Genomic DNA, 20,002 nt, shown 5'->3' with positions numbered 1-20,002 from the left:
ATGGGCAGTAACAGAAACCTGGTTTAAGGCTCCAGAGAGCACCCCAGCACTATTAGGCTACAACTCATACCATACATTTTGGCCTTAGAACCCAAACCGAAATACAAAAGGCGGGGGCATATCCATATTCTTTAAGGATACCCACACCTCCAGGTTAGCGGCACTGCATGATGCTTCAGAGATCATCCACGTGCAACTAACAATGGGCAAAACTGCAGTTGAAATTGTAGCTTGCTGCAGATCACCCACCATGTCCCAGGACCCCCATTCCGCATTTCTGGAAACACTGGTAAACATAAAGGTCCTACCAAACACCCTAATATTGGGTGATTTCAATTACCCAAACATTAACTGGGGAACTACTCAAGTACTAACCCCCTTGCCCAACCTTTCCTAGAATTTATAAACTAAAATGCCCTAGTTCAGCTGGTCAACACTCCCACCAGAGTTGGAAACATATTGGACCAGTCATCACCTACATGGGTGACCGGTGTTCCACACCAGAGGTCAACCTCTCGCTGGTTAGATCTGACCATAAACAAATCAATTTGGATATCCACATTCCATCCCCACCCCTGGACAAGGGATGCACTGTGAAAAACTTTTCAAAAGCAAACTTCACGTTACTTAAGACCGAGGTGGAAAATTTCAAAGCCCCCATGCTGAAAGATAACACCGTCCAAGCTGCAAAATCCTTTACTAATGCATTCTATGGGCACCTACAAGAATGCATGGATTGTGCCATCCCAAGCAACACCAAGACTCACTCCTTCAAAAAAAAAAAAAAACAGTCTGGTGGACTCCTGCCATAAACAAGCTATACAATAGAAGAAGGAAACTAGTACAGAAAAAGAGTAAAATCCCAAAATGGGAAGACATCCCTGATCAGTATCAGCAAGAAACTACGATCTCTCATAAAATCATCCAAGGCAAGGTTTGAAAGAAAAATTGTCCAGGACTCCAAAGATAACCACAAGGCATTCTTTAGCTATGTCAAGAATGTAAGTGGCAATGCTCAGATCTGCTTGGAGTTAGTGCAGAATGGCACAAAATACACTGAACCGACCGATATCGCCAACATCCTGGCAGACAGGTTCAGCGCAAACTTCACCCCCCCTCTCACCCCCAAAAGGGCCCATAACCATACCAGAAGAATGTAGAGTCCCTGAAATCACAGACACTCAGGTAAAAACAGCCCTCTCCAAAGCCAAAAACACAGCATCAATGGGACCAGATGGTGTCCCAGGCTGTGTCCTACATGAGCTCAAAGACAAACTAACCCCTCACCTAAACACACTGTTCAAACTCAGCCTCTCCACAGGCTACATACCCATAAAGTGGTGCACAGCAATGGTTATTCTGCTCCACAAAGGTGGAGCCACAACAGACCCCAGGAACTATCACCCTATAAGCCTGACTAGCTTGTTCTGCAAGGCTATGGAGAGCATCATCATGGAACTCATTAACAGACACATTGGGAACATCCAAACACTGGTCCCTACCCAGTTCGGCTTTGTTAATGGCAGATCATGCCTCCTAAACCTGGTGGACTTCTTTGAGACAGTTACCAAGACTATAGATGAGGGAAAGGTGGTACACATAGCCTACCTAGACCTCGCTAAGGCCTTTGACACAATTCCCCATTCTGGTATTATAGACAAGCTCACCAGCCTGAATATAAACCCCTACGTCACAAGATGGGTTGCCAACTGGCTCACGGACAGAACCCACATGGTGAGAGTTGTGGGAGCTAGGTCTGACTCTAAACCGGTTACAAGTGGCGTTCCCCAGGGCTCAGTCCTAGGACCCCTCCTGTTCGGCATATACTTCTCAGAAGTACAGTCAAACACAGGAGGACTATGGCTGACCAAGTTCACAGATGACTGCAAACTAGGGCCTATAATTGACTCTCTGGCTGACACAGACATCCTCCAAAAGGGTCTCACTGAGACGGATACCTGGTGTCAAAATCATGGCCTCAAGCTAAATGCCAAAAAATGTATAGTCATCCCCTTTGGAAAAACAAAGTACCTACAAACTACCACATAGATGGTAGTCCCCTAAATACGGAAGATGTAATAAGGGATCAGGGGACCCAAGAAGATAATAATCTCACCTTTGATAATCACATTGCTAAAGTGGTTAGAAATTCCTTCTATGTGGCCCACATAATCACAAAAGGTTTAGCATCCAGATCAAAAGAGGTCATTGTGCCCCTCTACTCATCACTCATCAGACCCATCACAGAGTACAACGCTCCATTTGGGATGTACCTTACAAGACACCTGCAACAGCTGGAAAGACCACAGAAGTACCTCACCAAGAGGATCACTGGCCTCAAACAGATGCCCTATGCAGCTCGACTGAAGAAACTCCAGCTGTACTCGGTTGCATACCGCCTACTCAGAGGTGATCTCTGCCTGACATAAAGGCTATGTCCAACCCAGAATTGATGGACATGCTCCACCTAAAGAAAACCTTATCTCCTCGAGCCACACGATCTAGGAATCTAAACCTCACCACAACAATAAATAGGACTTGCTGGAGGGATAGATTCCTGCCCCAGAGATTTCCCATGCTTTGTAACAAGATTCCAATCTACATTAGGCAGAGCTCCTCGCTAACCCTCTTCAAAAGAAACCTTGACGAGTGGATGGGAAACAGAAAGTTTACCCCTGGGGTTACTTCAGTGGTTCTGTTGGACAGAGGCACAGGGAACTAATCTAAGGGGGTGGCAAAAGCCAACACATTCTGGCCAGGCTTATAAATGCCTTCGGGCAGATAGTATAGTACCTACCTATGAACCTATGAACCTAAATGTGAGTTACAGATTGGATTGAGGAAGTGAACAAATGAGGGATAAATGCAAAATGTCTGTCATATACTGCAAGGATTCATGGATGTAAAATCCTGACCTTTGTTTCATGAAGTCAGTTAGATGGGTATTTCTGAAATTACCTCAGGAAAATGCAAAATGTATTTATTTTCAGTGAAAAAAATGGAGAATGTGAGAGACAGAAATACTGCATAGTCCTTTCAGGTAGTGACATGAGATGATCATGTGAGTACTGTTTAATAGTTACACATGTTCTGCATGCCAGAGTAGAAGGTGACTTATTATGGCATGGATAACCAATCTGTTTCCAGCTTTTAGATGTGGTATTTCTAACTCTAATCTTCCTATGCTTCAGTATCTATGCATATAAATGCATGGAGTGAGTACTTCCATTCAAGCACTCCAGATATTAGGTGTGCTTCTAACTGAGTGTTCACTTTCCTGCACTTCATGTCTGTCCTACTGAGTTATTTCTTAGTGTAAATCAGTAGAGAGAACAATCAGATTGTTATCTGAAGTAGCTTACACCCAAGTCTCTTATATCTACTTTCTTAAGAAATTTAACATGATTCATTGATAAAGGATAAATCAAGGGGAGAACTTTAGAAAAGTACCAAAATATAAATGTCAGAACTGTTGAAATGGATTTCTGTATTGCAGACCAGAAACATGTTTGTATTCTGAAAGGCGTGGATACAGCAAGTCAATGTTGCCACTGTGAAAAATCTCATAGGACTGATTTCTTATGAAAGAAAGAACTATTATGGAAGATTACTTGTCTAAGAGAAGCAGTTAGTTTGGCCTTGTTTTGTTACATATTCGATAATGAAAATAGTTTCTGTACAGGGTGCATGGGGTGTGGGGGCTGGTGTAATGGTTAAAGTGTTTACTTCACACACACAAGGTACAAGGCTTGATTCTCACCCCTAAAAGATAAATTGGCTAGGTTTAAAATGGCTCACAAGGGCAGCAAGATTAGTCCTTCCATATGAACCTATGTAAAGAAGCACTGTATATGGGAATATACTGAAATGTAACACGTGTCAGCAGTCTGTGAATGATGGTTGCATATTTCTACTGTCAATTAAGAATTTGAATTGTGATTAGAAGGAATTATCCAGAATATTTTGTTTTCAAGTACTTAGTGTGTGTAGTTCTGCCAAGTTAGTAAGATTAATTGCCTTAAATTACTTTCTGCTCCAGTCTATTTTAACAATTAAAGCATTGATTTAGACTGCTTTGTCTCAATGGCTTTATTAGACCACTAGGGCTCTATCTAAAATCGCTAGAATCCCCAACATTATTACCTTAACTATGAGATGCCATGCTCAAAGAGGCTCTATTTTGTGCTAAGAGTTGCAACACCCTTTGTGTGTGTAGAGTTTGATTTTTTTCTCTTAAAGGTCCATAGGTTTATGGGAATTTACTAGGCTAATGACCCTAAAGGGCCTTCTTAAGCCCATCCATGCTTCCCAAATGTATTTAGCAAGTTTTCATACTTGTCATTTTATTGGGGGGGGGGGGGGTGTAGCTTGGGGGTCTATATTAGATCACCGAATGCTTAAAAAAGCGAACGGTGATTAATCAACCCAATGTAAGCGAAAGCTTACAATTTCAAACTGTCAGAACAGTGATTTTTTTCCTAGGAAAAAAATCGCTGTTCCAACAAAACAAAAAAAAAAATCCCCACTTTAAACATTACATTAAGTGGGGGGCTTCACCCCCCACACCCCGCCATGTGGGGAGCGCAGCCCCCCACACACCCTACTTAAATATGCCAACCCGGAGACCTCACTACAGTGCCAAAAATGGCAAAGTAATGAAGCGGCCAAGTGAATTCTTTCCCAGGGAAAGAATTTGCTTAAAAGCCGCTTCGATATTTTGCCATTTCAGGCTTTTGAGTTCGACCAAGACGCATTTGAAAGAATGCATCTTCGGTCTTCTAATAGGGAACTGTAGCTTGAGTATGGGTGATTAAGCACTTACAAGCATCTTTTTTTCCTAATATGGTCATAGGTGGCAGACCTGGGGTAAATTGACGAATTCCAATCCACTGATCCAAGTTGTACTTGAAGCTCTGCTTCATGTGGTGGGAAGCCTGTTCCAGATAAGAGGGAGTCTCTGTGACAAATACCTGTTCCTCCAACATGTCTTATTTATGGTGTAGAAAAGGTATAATGATAAACTGCTATTTCTAAAGTTCTGAAATCACACAGTATGGTTTAACTGCACTGATTGTAAATGTTGGTAAGTTATGCACTTGATAAATTATAAAGCTTATCTTGCTAAAAAAGAAAGGAAAAACATTAAAAAAACAGTATATGATTTTGATTATGTTTTTATAACACAAAGATAGTCTAAACAAGGGGTCTTATGCATTACTCACTTAGAAAATTAACAGATTCCTTTAAAAAGTGAAATGGTATTTGAAATTCAGAAACCACAGTTCGACCTCTGGACCAGACTCTTTAAGTTGTTGTTGCTAAATCTAATAATGGACTGTACCTGGGAGATGGCTGCCAAGAAAAGGGGTGCGACTTCTGTGAGGTAGCTAGGTTGCCCATTTGATTTTCAATGACCGTTGAAGACCTACGCAGCTCAGAAGGAAGAGAAAAAATAGAAAAAGGAAAAGCAAATAAGGCAGAAGTAGAAACAGAGGTATTCAAAATATACAGTTCAAAAAGGTATCCACAGGTTACAGGCATGGAACACATTCCAGTCTTCATCATTCTGATCTGTGGCTTAATTCTTAAAGACACAAAACATTTGCACTCATTTTGTACTAGCCTGGGTACTTTGTTTTTTTTTTCTTTTTTCTTTCTTTTTTTTTAATTCTGGACCTAAAACATTGTCTGTGTTCACTCCATCTATCTGCCGTCTCCATATTTTTCATTTTGAGAGATTCTATGGCTGATACAGAAATTCAGAGAAATGAGGATTTGTATTACATACCTGCCAGTTTCCTCCTATTCCTAGCTGTACCACTGCATGTATGTTATCTTGGTCTTTATGCATGTTATACATGTGCAACTATTTGTGCTGTTATTGTGAAGCCATATTGGGCTCACCAAAGACCTCTTTCTGGAAACTTGTCACCTGGCCTGCATCAGATGGTGTTTCTATAGCAGAATTATTTAATGTTCTACTTAGGATAGGCAATCTGGCACTAGACTCTCACTCATAGTTAACTGCCCATACCTACTGTTCAGATTCTGGATAATGGTAACATAGTCAGGGTGAAAATGCCAATACCATTGGCACTGACCTAACCTAGGTGTCTCAGGATGCTCAGTCTAACAAAAAAACTCTGCTCTGTTGGCCAGAATGAATCTATGCTTAAAGAGAGTTAGCCCTCAGTAATTATCTTGGCTGGTATAGTGCTTGAGGCCAGGAGAAAGAGCAAGAAACCACAGAAAGAAATTGAAAGTAGTCCAGATGATTTGCCCATATCTCAGTTCATGTAGCTTTGAGTGTGGCCACTTTAAACGGCAGCTGCACTTGCCTTGATTGGCAGGTGATTTCAGCGGCTGAGTGACACTTGCCAAAAGTGCACAACACGAAGTAAATAAGAGAACTTGTAAAATGAGTACCTCAATGCACACCACAAAATTAATAAGTAACTGCAAAATAATTAATGAAAAATGAAATGAGTAGCTGAATGTCGGATTCCTGCCATGTGACTTTTGTCCACCAAAAATGTAGGTAAGTACAGGGTTGGGAGGATGGCCTAATGGTTAAGGTGTTTGCCTTACAAACACAAGGTGCAGGGTTTGAGTCTCACAAGGGATAATTGGCTAGGCTTAAAATGACTCGCTAGAGCAGTTAGCTTAGTACTAATCTATGAACCTATGAACCTAAATGTGTACCACTAAATTAATAAGTAGCTTTCAGAAGTAGTACATCTATGCATTAATAGAATAAGTAGATGAATAGGTTTACTATGACTTACGTGAACTACAGTAAGTCAAATGGCCGATGTATGAAATTATGGTTTCCAAGGGACAGGAAATCAAACCAAAAGTGGTTGATCACATTCAGACAAGTTGCATGGTGTACTTGACCTTTTGGCAACTGATGTGCCGAGACTGTGGATTGAGGTTGTGCTTCAGTGAGGAACAGGTAAGTAGGTCATTTCCTCACTGTAGTGTGATCTGGGTCTTGGTATATTTAATATGCAGGGGATGTGGGGGGGCGCACGTGGGCATAGCCCCCCTGCTACATAGTAGAGGTAAGGTGAGTAACACGGGTAGAAGGTGAGAATGTCGAAAAAATGTCGAATACACATTTCCCTGTTTCCCATTTTTGACATTCTGGACCTTCTGCTGTTTTGAAATGCAACATTATTTTTCAATGTTGCAACTGTTCGACCCGACCCCTTTAAGTATACCATAGTAAATCAATGAATATCTGTATGCCTGATGTCTGTCATTTGATCTGTTGATACTGAATGCACTGGTACTTATACTGCAGGCAAATATATATATATATACATATATGTATTTGAAACCGCAACAGTGGAATCGAATGAAAAAATAAATGAACAACAAACAACCAACATTTCAGATGGAGCTAGACCATGGACACAATAGATTTATTGCTTTTATTCTTTTTAATCTTATAACTTCCTCAGAAAAAAAAACATTTAAATGGCATGTGATTAATAAAATGTTAACATCACATAGTATTAAACAGCCAACCATGTCTATTTTTAGTTCAAATGAATAGTTATACTGATCATGACATCCACAATTTAAAAAAATTTAACCATTATAATGTGAATCACTGAATATATAAGTTACTAACATACCTAACCTAAAATGCTCTATTAAAAACTAATTATAAATACAATTTCACAACCTTTGAACCATTAAAAAACATTTCACATTAATACTCTTCCTGAAACCTGACTCCTTGTCCATAGCTAATCTAATTTGCCATTTGGTCTCCTTATAGTCCAATTTTATTTCAAAATCACCTTCTAACTCATTCATGTTAATGTAATCTAATAAAACAATGATATTTTTTAAAATATTTGCAAAGTGATGCATATTTTGCTAATGAATTACTAAAATTCTTTTTTTTGATGGATGAACAATGCTTATATAGGTTCATAGTTTAGTACTAGGCTAACTGCCCCTGTGAGCCATTTTAAGCCTAGCCAGTTAACCCTTGTGAGACTCAAACCCTGCACCTTGTGCTTGTAAGGCAAACACCTTAGCCATTAAGCCACCCTCCCAACACAATATATTCTATTAGACAATTTTCTTAAAATGTTTCCTACATAAAATGATTTGCACATTTCAGATATTGCTACATAAAACATAAACTATACCTAGAATCACAATCAAACAAAATAACTTAAAGAAACAAACAGACAAAGGGCATTCACCGGACTAGAACTAATTCAATTTAATGTAAGCGCGTTTCTGATAATCAGAAAATATGGCAGAAAAATTCTCAGCACTTAAGTCTTAAACATTATTGTTAACGTTACACTGAACTATAAAAGTTGATGTTATGGAATACCTGCAAAGTGAAGGATTAAAGTCTAACACAGGTTATATCATAGCATAATGGAACAATGAGCCCCCCCAAGTAGTGTAAACAGTAGGAGTAGAAGACATATGAAAAAGAAATATGGACATGGGAAAGAAAAAGAGATTTAATATGGTGTAATATTTATGCAAAGGAAAAAGCAAAGCTAATCTATACAAAAAGAGCAGCACCAAAGATATTTGAAGAGAAACACAAGCAAAAGCATTTGTATATGGGAAATTTTACAATACAAAAAAGCTACTTTTCCATTATAGGGGCAACAGTTCTAATGCGCTAGCAGGTGCACGCAATGATCGCACAGCTGTTGTTTGTAAGCCCTTCTGATACTGTTGAGAAGTGACTTATTTTACAGCAGCTGTTTTCAGAGGTCAGCTTGTTTTTTTCTTACTCGAGGGCCAAGACGTTCGTGTGTTTCTGCCTAACATCTATTGGTGTCATCCAGTCTGATGTGTAAGTAAACCCTTCATGCACAGATACATAGCGTACTTTCACCACTCTCGGCTTTTATGGAGAACTTCCTACAGATTTTTAAGCCAATTGCAGAGACAGCAATATTTTTTTGAAGTCTGTACAAGTCTCAATGACTGACCACACTCAAGCATTTGTACTTGTAAGGGTGTCAACATGCCGATATTACAGCTAGTGCTCGGTGTGCCTTTACTCATGGCAGACTTAAAACATAAATTAAGCTTAAAGAAAGATAACTCTATGAACTTGACCAAAAAGTAAACAGCCAACATAAACCTCTCAAAACACAAAACAAGTACTACTACTTCTCTGGACTTGAATTTCACAAATTTCCACTCATTTACAATGGGAATGCCAAATCAAAACAGAGTAGTTTGCCTCAGACCAAAACAATATCCTCCCATTTTGTGAGAACACAGTCAATCACCACCTATATATCACATTACTTTCTCCTATTCCAACATAGCTCACTTTATTTATCCTATTCCAGCTGCGGTTGTATTTTCCCTGTGTGAACTGCAAGACCGTTCCCCTAGTCAAAGACTGTAGCTGTTGGGTACTAGATTTTTTTTTGCTGTACACAGAAATAATCCATTGCTGTGTATCTGTGTGCATGGATGTCTACACATACACAAACACACTGCGAGCACCTGCTATGATTCCAAGCGCTCATTACAACTGTTGCCCTGATAATGGAAAAGTACAAAAAAAAAATTAAGAAAACAAAGAGGAAAAGTAGAAAAGAGGATTAGTAATACAGAAGTTAAAGAAATAGAAACTGAGGTTATGGATTACCTGCAAAGTGAAGAAATTATTGTAGAAAAGCTAACTCTGATAACATCACAGCAAGATAGAGGAATAGATCCCCAAATTAAGGAGAAACCAGTGGAGCGGGAAACATTTGATCAGGTACCATATGAAAATACATTGGAGCCTTCCATAGTTCAGTTGGAGTTGGACAGAAAAGGAAGAAACAGGAAACTTTGTCAACTCTGGTGCCATGGTTGACACAGGATGAAACTGAAGAGAATGTGTTACAGGAAGAAGTTCTGGAACTTTCTTTGGAATGCCCACAGGAAATGGAGAAGAATGTGCCCTCAGTTTAGAAGAAAATGACTTAAGAAAAGAATTGCTTGATTTAGTCCAAATGGATAGACATATTAAGATCAATGAAAGAAATAGACTAGAGAAAATCAATAAAACCCAAAAAGTCAGAAGCTTGATAAAAAAAATGAACACAGTAATTAGGACTGTCCATCGAGATCCATGCGATATAACAGAAGTAAATAGGATAGATTACTGTGCAGCTAAATTAATAACAGATAAAGTCTTACAAAAAAAAAACAGGGCAGTAAGGGAAAGGAAGGGGAGAAATCAAATGCCATCATGGAAGTGTCAAATGGAGAAAACTATAAAGCAATTAAGACAAGACGTTGACTGTTAGAAGAGTACCGAAGAGAGAGCAGATCAATAAAAACACTTAGAAAGAGGTGATAAAAGCAATGCACAGTATTAGAACAGACCAGGATCTATCATGCACTATTGCAAATAATAAACTAAAAATATCAGCACAGGCAGAAAAACCTAGAAGATATGCAAATAAATATAAGGGAAAAGATTTATACAGAACTGGGAAACAAGGCAGAAGGAAATGAAATACCACCAAAAAAGAAGAAATAGATACATTTTAAAGAAATATATATGGAACATGACAAAGATGCTAAATGGATAAAAGAAGTAAAAGAAAGAATAAGAAGTTCAAATATATGGTATCTGAAATTGGATGAAGTAACGGCCAGAGAAAGATATTGAAACAAAGTTTAGAAATGCTCCTAATTGAAAACCCCAGGCCCAGTTGCAGTACCTAACTTCTGACTAAAAGTATTAACATCTCTACATGAAGATTTAGCCATGAGTAAGAACTATTTATATGCGCCATGAACAGACACCAAAATGGTTAACAACAGGAAAACAATACCCCTGCTTAACAGCAAACCTGCAAGCTATCCTATAAAACTACAGACCTTCCAATAATGTATAAACTATACACTGGAATTGATGCCAACAGAGTTTATAATCATTTAGAAGAAAACTCAATCATGGCAATAGAACAAAAGGGTACCATAAAAAAGTCATGTGGAATAAAGGATCATTTGTTGTTAAATAAAGTCATAATGGAAAACTGCAAGAAGGGGAAGAATCTAATTATTGCATGGCTAGACTATAAAAAAGCATTTGACTGTATCCCACATTCATGGATAAAGGTTTTTAAAAATGTTTAAGATACACTCTACGCCAACGGATTACATTACAGTGACCATGAAACAGTGGCAAACCACTTTGCAGTTAAGCCATGATAAAGGACAAATCGTTATTCCAGGGATAAAAATTCAAAGGGGGATATTCCGAGGTGACTCTTTGTCACTGCTGGTCTTTTGTCTTGCTCTTAACCCATTAAGCTGTCTGCTTAACAGATTAGGTCATGGCTACAATTTGGCTCCCAGAAAACAACAAAGTATAAAGACTTCTCATCTTCTATTTGTGGATGATATGAAACTATATAGTTCATCAGATGAGGAATTGAAAGCATGACTGCAAGTGGTCAAAACTTTTTTGGATGACATAAGAATGTCATTTGGTCTTGATAAATGTGCAAAAGCAACCTTTAAAGCAGGAAAGCTGCAACACCAAGAAAACACCAGTTTGAAACAGGAATGTGATATAAAAGAACTTGAGAAAGAGGGAGTGTATAAGTATTTGGGAAATGATAAAGGATCAACAATAAAACATGAACAAATGCAAATAAAGTTTAGTAAGAAATATTTTAGAAGACTAAAATTAAAACTGAAACCAGCATTGACATCTAGGAACAAAGTCCAAGCTATAAACCAATCTGCTCTACTTGTTGTAACTTACAGTTTTGGAGTGATTGACTGACCCCAAACGGTGTTGGATAGATTAGATATTAAAACAAGAAGGATGCTTCATGCTCACCAAAGGATTTATAAAAATCATTGTACACCAAAGCTATATACTCCTCACGCTGAAGGAGGTATGGGCCTCCTTCAATTTGATTACATGTATAGATATGCAATCATAGAACTACATACACACACACACACACACACACACACACATATATATATATATATATATATATATATATATATATATATATATATATATATATATATACACAGTATATATATCTGCTGACCTCACAAGACCCAAATGTAGTGAAAGTTTTAAAACATGAAGATAATACATCTAAGATGACTTCACTGCTTAGTTTAGCAGAAGTATATCGGTGTCAAGTAGGAATGGAAATTAAACCAGAAGTAGACAAAAATCAGGCAGCAACTGAATGTGCCAAAAAACAAATGAAAGAATATAAGATGAAGGATCAGATGAGAACACAAGACATATGGAAAATGCATAAACTTAGTTGTTAAGTATAGAAAACTATTGGAGGAACTTCATGTTGATCAGGATCGAACACAGGAATGGTTAAGGAAGGTGAATTTAAACCAAAAGACAAGAAGTTAATATTGGAAGTCCAAGATAGTGGACTATGTATGTGTTGGTTTACAAAGTCCATTGAATATGTGGGAGAAACATAGAAACATACAAATGTATGTATTATAAAACAGAATTGGAAACAGTCACACATATTGCTGCTGGTTGTGATATACTAATGACAGAAGGGCTGCATACTGAAAGACATAATGATGTGACAAGACTGTTGCTTTGGGGATTGTGCAATCATTATAATATTGAAGTAACTGGAAAATACTGGAAACATGAGCCACAAAGCATTATAGACCCTATTCCTGTGGTGGTGTTAAAGTTTATAAAACTGGTCTAACGGCTTTTGTGTTATTTGATTGTTTCAAGGCTTGCTGATTTAAAAATAGTCCCTATTTGTAAATTCCTGCATACATTGTTAGAATCTCCTTGTGTTCTGACTGGAGTGCTTGTCAAACAATCTGGAAATATATCACTGATAAGTATATGTCTTAGCACTTTTCAAAGTTCTGCATTTTCTTAATTTTTGCCTGACTGAATTATTATATATATTTGCTGACATTGTTTTCTGTTTTCTCATCTGTTCTAAAACTGGTTTCCCCCCATTCCTATGATGGTGTTAAAGTTTATAAAACTTGTCTAACTGATTGTTTTTAAGTGTTTTTCAACTGTTGAACTGTTGAGGACTACACACTCAAGTGCAACAGCCATTTTTCTGCTTTAAAAGTATTTGTTTTACTGTATCTGTTTTAATTTTTGAAAAAAACAAAACAAAAAAAAATACAAAAAAAATCCTATCTCTCTACTTGTTTCCCACCTTTCTATAACCAGTAGAGGCTGGTTTTCACATTTTGCTAAATTCTGGGCTGTTTTGTAGTTTCTGTGTTGCCCAGACCTTACTAAGATAGAAGGAAGCTTCTGTGTTCATCAGTGAGAGTGGTGAGCTTTGAACAGTCTTTGTGTCACTAGAGGAGTGGTTTCAGCTCAGAATCTGTAGCTTTATTGGCGATTTTAGGATATTTTTATCCCTTTCATCTTTCTTTTTAAAAACCCATGTTTGCACAGTTTTTGCACTTGTATAACCTCAACAAGATCCTGCCTGGGTGTCCTGCAGAGTTCTACAGCAACAGAGAGAGAAAAGGAAGACTTTGAGTGGATTAAGTACCTCTGTTTTACTTTTTATTGCTTATTTTCGCTAGCCGCACTATTCTGAGTGTTTTTTATTAACTTTGCAAATTATTTGAACTGATTTTTGAATTCTGATACTGTTTGCATTTTAACTGATCATTTTTAAGTGTTTTTTAACTGTTGAACTGTTGAGGGCTATACTCTCAAGTGTGATAGCCATTTTTTCTGCTTTAAAAGTATTTGTTTTACTGTATCTGTTTTAATTTTTGAAAAAAACAAAACAAAAAAAATCTTATCTCTCTACTCATTTCCTGCCTTTCTATAACCAGTAGTGTCCGTTTTTCAGATTTTGCTGAATAATGGGCTGTTTTGTAGCTTCTGTGTTGCCCAGACCTTACTAAGATAGAAGGAAGCTTCTCTGTTCATCAGTGAGAGTGGTGAGCTTTGAGCAGCCTATCTGTCACTGGAGGAGTGTTTTTTAGCTCAGAATCTGTAGTTTTATTGGCCATTTTGGGCTATTTCTTTCCCTTTCATCTTTCTGTTTAAAAAAACGTCTTTGTGCATTTTTCCACTTGTATTACCTCAGCAAGATCCTGCCTGGGTATTCTGCAGAGTTCTACAGCAGCAGAGAGAGAGAGAGATGAGGGAGACTTTGAATGGATTAAGTACCTCTGTTTTGCTTTTTATTGCTTATTTTCACTATCTGCACTATTCCAAGGGTTTTTTTATTAACTTTGCAACTTATTTGAACTGTTTTTTTAATTCTGATACTGTTTGCACTTTGATTGTTTTTAAGTGTTTTTCAACTGTTGAACTGTTGAGAGTTACACACTCAAGTATGATAGCCATTTTCTGCTTTAAATTTGTTTGTTTTACTGTATCTGTTTTAATTTTTGAAAAAAAAAACAAAAAATAAAAACCAAACAAATCCTCTCTCTCTACTCTTTTCCCACCTTTCTATAACCAGTAGAGTCCAGTTTTCAGATTTTGCTGAATTCTGGGCTATTTTGTAGTGTGTTGCCCAGACCTTACTAAGATAGAAGGAAGCGTCTCTGTTCATCAGTGAGAGTGGTGAGCTTTGAATAGCCTGTCTATTGCTGGAGGAGTGGTTTTAGCTCAGAATCTGTAGTTGTACTGGCCACTTTGGGCTATTTCTATCCCTTTCATCTTTCTGTTTAAAAAACTGTATTTTTGCGGTTTTACACATCACGCAGTGCCATTTAACTAGGGTTAAACTATTCCTGGTGCCAGAAAGTCTGCTCCTTTAATTTTCCCTTAGAAATAGCCAAGTTTTCTAGTATTAGCACTCAAAACTGTTTCCTTGTGCTCAGCACTTGTTCAAAACTCGTTGCAAGCACTAAATCTACAAATTACTACAGCACTCAACTTTCCTCACTTGTTAGGAGGAAAACAGTTTTTAGTACTTAAATTAATAAGCACCTATCCAGGCCTGTCTAAGGGTCAGCTCCTGGTATTTTCCCCTGTCCACCTGATGGGTCTGGGCATCTTGAGGCAATGTAGCAATTGCCTCATGTACACTGACAACCCTCTCCTCTTACTACCCAACACTACAACCTGTGAGAGATGCACTTATATAGCCAAACTGGAAGCCAAGCTCTCTCCAGCCAAGACTGTACTAGACATTCAAGAGGAGAAGGTAAGCACCTGCAGCACACCACTCTCAACACATAGCCCATCAAAACCAACACCACCTAAACCCACACATAGTAACACAAAACAAACACCTACATCCGCGGTGGCTCTCAATAAAAATCTGTCCAAACAACAGAGACCTCCAAAGCTGAAACACAAGCAACTACCACTCCCCAGCACTACCCAAATGACATATAGCCCAAAAAATCAGTGTGCCACTCAACCTCAGCCCATAAGGCAAAACAACGTACCCACTTACTAGTCATAGGTGACTCTACAGTCAGGCACACTGATGTCCCACTCACCAGGCTAAACAAGGAGAAAGTTACTGTCAGTTGCCTGTTGGGTGATAGGATCTGCCACATAATGCAAGCACTCAGGTCACGCCACAACAAGTACAGATATGACTCTGTCATTGTCCATGTTGGTGTAAATGACCTGAGACATACCTCCCTGGACTACATGAAAAGAGACATGGAGGAGCTCTCGGATCATGTAGCCCAAGCAGCTATGACCCTAGCCTTGAGTAGCATCCTGCCATTGCCCAGAATGATACCACAATACAAAGACAAAATGATTGACTTCAACAATTGGCTACGCTTCTGGTGTCATTCTAAGGGGATCCGGTGTTTGTCTGCCTGGGACGACATGATCGACAGACCATGATGCTTTACCAGGGATGGCCTGCACCTGTAGCCCCTGGATTCTGGATACTGCCTAAGGCTCTTGCCACCCCTATAGTGCCTTTTTTAGGCAAGGTTCAAATGACAAACTCACCACAGGTATAAGCAAGCAAAATCTGAGGGTAATGCTACTCAATGCTAGAAGTCTAAACCTCAAAATGCACTCACTCGAGGCACTCCTTAAAATGGAGAACATCGACATTTGTGCAGTGACGGATACCTGGTTCAAGACTCCAGAGAACACCCCTGTATTACCAGGCTATAACTCATACCACACCTTTCGGCCACCTAACCTGGACCAAACCACTAAAGGAGGAGGCATGTCCATATTCATTAAGGATATCCACACCTCCAGGCTCGTTGCTCAACATAATGCATCCGAAATTATCCAGGTGCAACTAACACTGGGCAAGAATGCAATACAGGCTGTAGCTTGTTACAGATCCACTGCCATGCCCCAGGATGCCCACTCCATGTTTCTTGATATACTGGGTAATATTAAGGTACAGCCCAATGCCCTAATAATGGACGATTTCAACTATCCCACCATCAACTAGGAAAACTACTCATATACTAACTCATTTGCTCAACGCTTTCTAGAATTCATAAATTCCAATGCACTGGATCAGCTTGTCCATACCCCCACCAGGGCAGCAATATCCTAGACCTGGTCATTACCAATATGGGCAACCAATGTTCCATGCCAGAGGTCAACTCCTCCTGGTTGGATAAGCTAATCACCCTAGACATCGATATCCCACCCCCACCCCCATTAAGGAAACCACCAGAAAAAACTTCTCCAAAGCCAACTTCATGCTTCTTAAGACAGAAGTGGCAAGCTTTACAACACCCATATAGATGGAAAATAGAGGTATGACTGCTGAATCCTATACAAATGCACTGTATAAGCACATACACGAGTGCATGGATCATGCCATCCCCAACAGAACCAAGATGCTATCCTCCAAAAAAAGAAGCCAATCTGGTGGCCCCTGGCTATAAACAAAGTCTACAACAGAAGGAAGAAGCTGTTGCAAAAAAGAGCACAATCCCCTAATTGCAGGAACTCCCTGGTCAGCCTGAGTAAGAAGTTGAGATCCCTCATAAAATCCTCCAAAGCTAGTTATGAAAATAGAATCACCACTGATTCTAACGACAACCACAAAGCATTCTACAGCTATGTCAAGAATCTCAATGGCGACACTCAGATCTGCTCTGAGGTACAGCACAATGGCACAAGATATACTGAACCAACTGATATTGCCAATATCCTGGCAGATAGGTTCAGTGCAAACTTCACCCCCTCACCCCCCCCAAAGTGCCCATCACTATACCAGAAGAATGCAAAGCCCCTGTAATCATGACTGCACAAGTAAAGACCGCAATCTCCAAAGCCAAGAACACAGCATCCATGGGACCTGACAATATCCCAGGCTGCGTTCTGCATGAACTACAGAACAAACTGGCACCCCACCTAAGTACCATGTTCAGTCATAGCCTCACTTCAGGCTTTGTGCCTACTGAATGGCACACAGTGACAGTTATCCCACTCCACAAAGGGGGTGCCACCATGGACCCCGGGAACTACCGCCCCATTAGCCTGACGAGCCTGGTCTGCAAGGCCATCATGGAACATATCTTCTTGGAGCTTATAAATAAGGACATAGGTAACCTCCAAACTCTGGACCCCACTCAGTTTGGGTTTGTAAAAGGTAAGTCATGTCTCCTAAACCTGATTTACATTTTTGAAGCAGTCACCAAAGCCATGAACGAGGGAAAGGTGGTGCACACAGCCTGTCTTGACCTTGCCAAGGGTTGCAAAACCATCCCCCACTCTGGAATTATAGAAAAACTCACTAGACTGGGCATAAATCCCTATGTCACAAGATGGGTGGCCAACTGGCTCACTGACAGAACCTACACAGTGAAAGTAGCCGACTCCAAATCCAACTTAAGACCAGTGACAAGTGGAGTACCACAGGGCTCAGTCCTGGGTCCTCTCCTGCTTGGCATCTGCTTCTCAGAAGTCTAGGTCTTTGGCTAATGACGTTTGCAGATGACTGCAAACCAGGTGCTATAATAGAATCGCCTAATGATGTGGGCATTCTACAAAGGGGCCTCACTGAGACTGATGCTTGGTGTCAAAGTCATGGCCTCAAGCTCAATGCCAAGAAGTGCATTGTCATCTCCTTTGGGAAAAACACTGTACCAATGAACTACCACATAGGCAGTAGCTTATTAAACACCAAAAGTGTGATAAGAGACCTTGGGATACAGGTGGACAGTAGTCTCTCTTTTGATAATCACATCACCACAGTAGTCAGGAAATCCTTCTACATGACACATCTCATCACAAAGGGGTTCACCTCCAGAAAAAAAGAGGTCATTGTTCCTCACTACTCTTCCCTCATCAGACCCATTATAAAGTACAATGCCTCATTTGGCATGTACCTCGCAAGACATCTACAACTAGAAAGGCCACAGAAATACCTCAATAAAAGGATTACCGGCCTCAAACAGATGCCATACCCATACCGTCTCAAAAAACTCCAGCTCTACTCCATTGCTTATTGCCTACTCAGAGGCGACCTCTGCCTAACATACAAAGCCATGTCAAATCCAGATCTGTTGGACATGCTACACTTAAAGAAACCCAAATCCCTCTGAGCCACATGCTCCAGGGACCTAAACCTTGCCACCACAATAAACAGAACATGCTGGAGGGATATATTCTTGTCCCAGCGACTTCCCATGCTCTGAAACAGACTATCCCATTCATGTCAAGCAAAGCTCCTCATTAGCCCTCTTTAAGAAAAATCTCAACAATTGGATGGGAAATAGGAAATTCACCCCGGGGATCACTTCTGTGGCTCTGCTAGACAGGGGCGCAGGAAAATAACTTTCTTGGGTGGCGAAAGCCAGGGAACTATTTTGGCTATGCTTATATAGGCCACAGGGCCAAAAGCCTAGTACCTACCTATGAACCTATGAAGTTTATATCACTTGGGATCACCCATTACCAACAATTCAAAAAACAGATACAAGAAAACCAGATAAAGTAGGACATGAAAGGAAGACAAAAGTAGCATTGATCATTGAAATTGCTACATCTAGTGACTACATTGTCTTATTTACAGAGAGACACAAAGTCATAAAATAACAGGATTTGAAGGCAGAAATGAGGGCAATGTGGAAGAAAGATACCCAGACAGTCCCAGTAGTAGTAGGAGCAACAGGTCTTATAAAAAAGAATTAACTTACTTAGTATCTACATACTTAGATATGTTATCGATACATGTAACTCCATACAAATTACAGAAGGAGTCATTACTGGGCACATGGCTGACGTCAAAGATTGAAACAATACTAATTTCATGAACTTTAATCACGCTTTGACTTAGGAATGGGGTCCAGTCCCATCGTGGTATTAGAAACCCAAAAGATTTGGAAAAATTTAAAAGGAGGAAGCCATAAACATGCAAGAATTACTTTTTAAATTTGCATTTGACTTCAGCTATGACTTATTAGAGCTTTGAGGACATTGTTAGGAATGGAGAGAGAGAGAGAGACAAAGAGACAGAGAGAGGTAGAGAAGGGGAGAGAGGGGGGAGAGGGAGAGAAGGAGAGACAGAGGTAAAGGGATAGGGAGAGGGAGGGGAAGATAGAAAATGGGAGATGGACTGAGAGAGGAAGAGAGGCAGAGAGAGAGAGAGAGACTGAGGCAGAGTAAGAGAGAGAGAGAGAGAGAGAGAGAGAGAAAATGGCCAGAGAATGGTAAAGAATAAACTGAGAAAGACTAGAGGCAGAAAGAATTTGGGTGGAATCCAGATGCTTGTGCAATACAGTAGATCCTGAGAGGTGATAGGAAGAGGTAGACTGGGGGAGGGGAAGGAAGATGGAAGGAGAGATTTCATGAGACGGTTCAAGGCATAAAGAGGGACACAAAAATGAAGGAAAGGTACTTATCTGGAATTTTAAAATAGGAGGTGATAATCCACAGAATAGATGGATATTCAGAAGACAGAAATGGAAAGGAGAAGAGCTTCTGGGAGAAAGACAAGGGAATACAAAATACAGTTGTAACATTAGGTGATGAAATGGTTATAAAAAGAAAAATAGCTGCAGAAAGACATACAGTTAACCTGAGAAAAAT

At 39.5% G+C, this 20,002-nt stretch overlaps 1 protein-coding gene across 4 annotated transcripts in view; it reads right to left on the bottom strand.

Annotated features, from left to right (window-relative positions):
• The window catches only part of LOC122790041 (mitochondrial fission factor-like), a 323,878-nt gene that overhangs the window by 126,646 nt on the left and 177,230 nt on the right, over positions 1-20,002 (bottom strand). For 2 of the 4 annotated variants that reach the window (XM_044057597.1, XM_044057600.1), the window contains one exon: positions 5,342-5,425. The exons of the other annotated variants lie outside the window; for them this stretch is intronic. In XM_044057597.1, coding sequence (XP_043913532.1) covers positions 5,342-5,425 — 84 coding nt within the window. The remainder of the gene's footprint in view (positions 1-5,341; positions 5,426-20,002) is intronic. 4 annotated transcript variants of the gene reach the window in all.

The sequence above is a fragment of the Protopterus annectens genome, chromosome 15.part0, assembly GCF_019279795.1.
Source record: "Protopterus annectens isolate FY-2018-M chromosome 15.part0, PAN1.0, whole genome shotgun sequence".
NCBI classification, from domain to species: domain Eukaryota; kingdom Metazoa; phylum Chordata; order Ceratodontiformes; family Protopteridae; genus Protopterus; species Protopterus annectens.
This window is presented reverse-complemented; position numbering and strand designations above follow the sequence as displayed.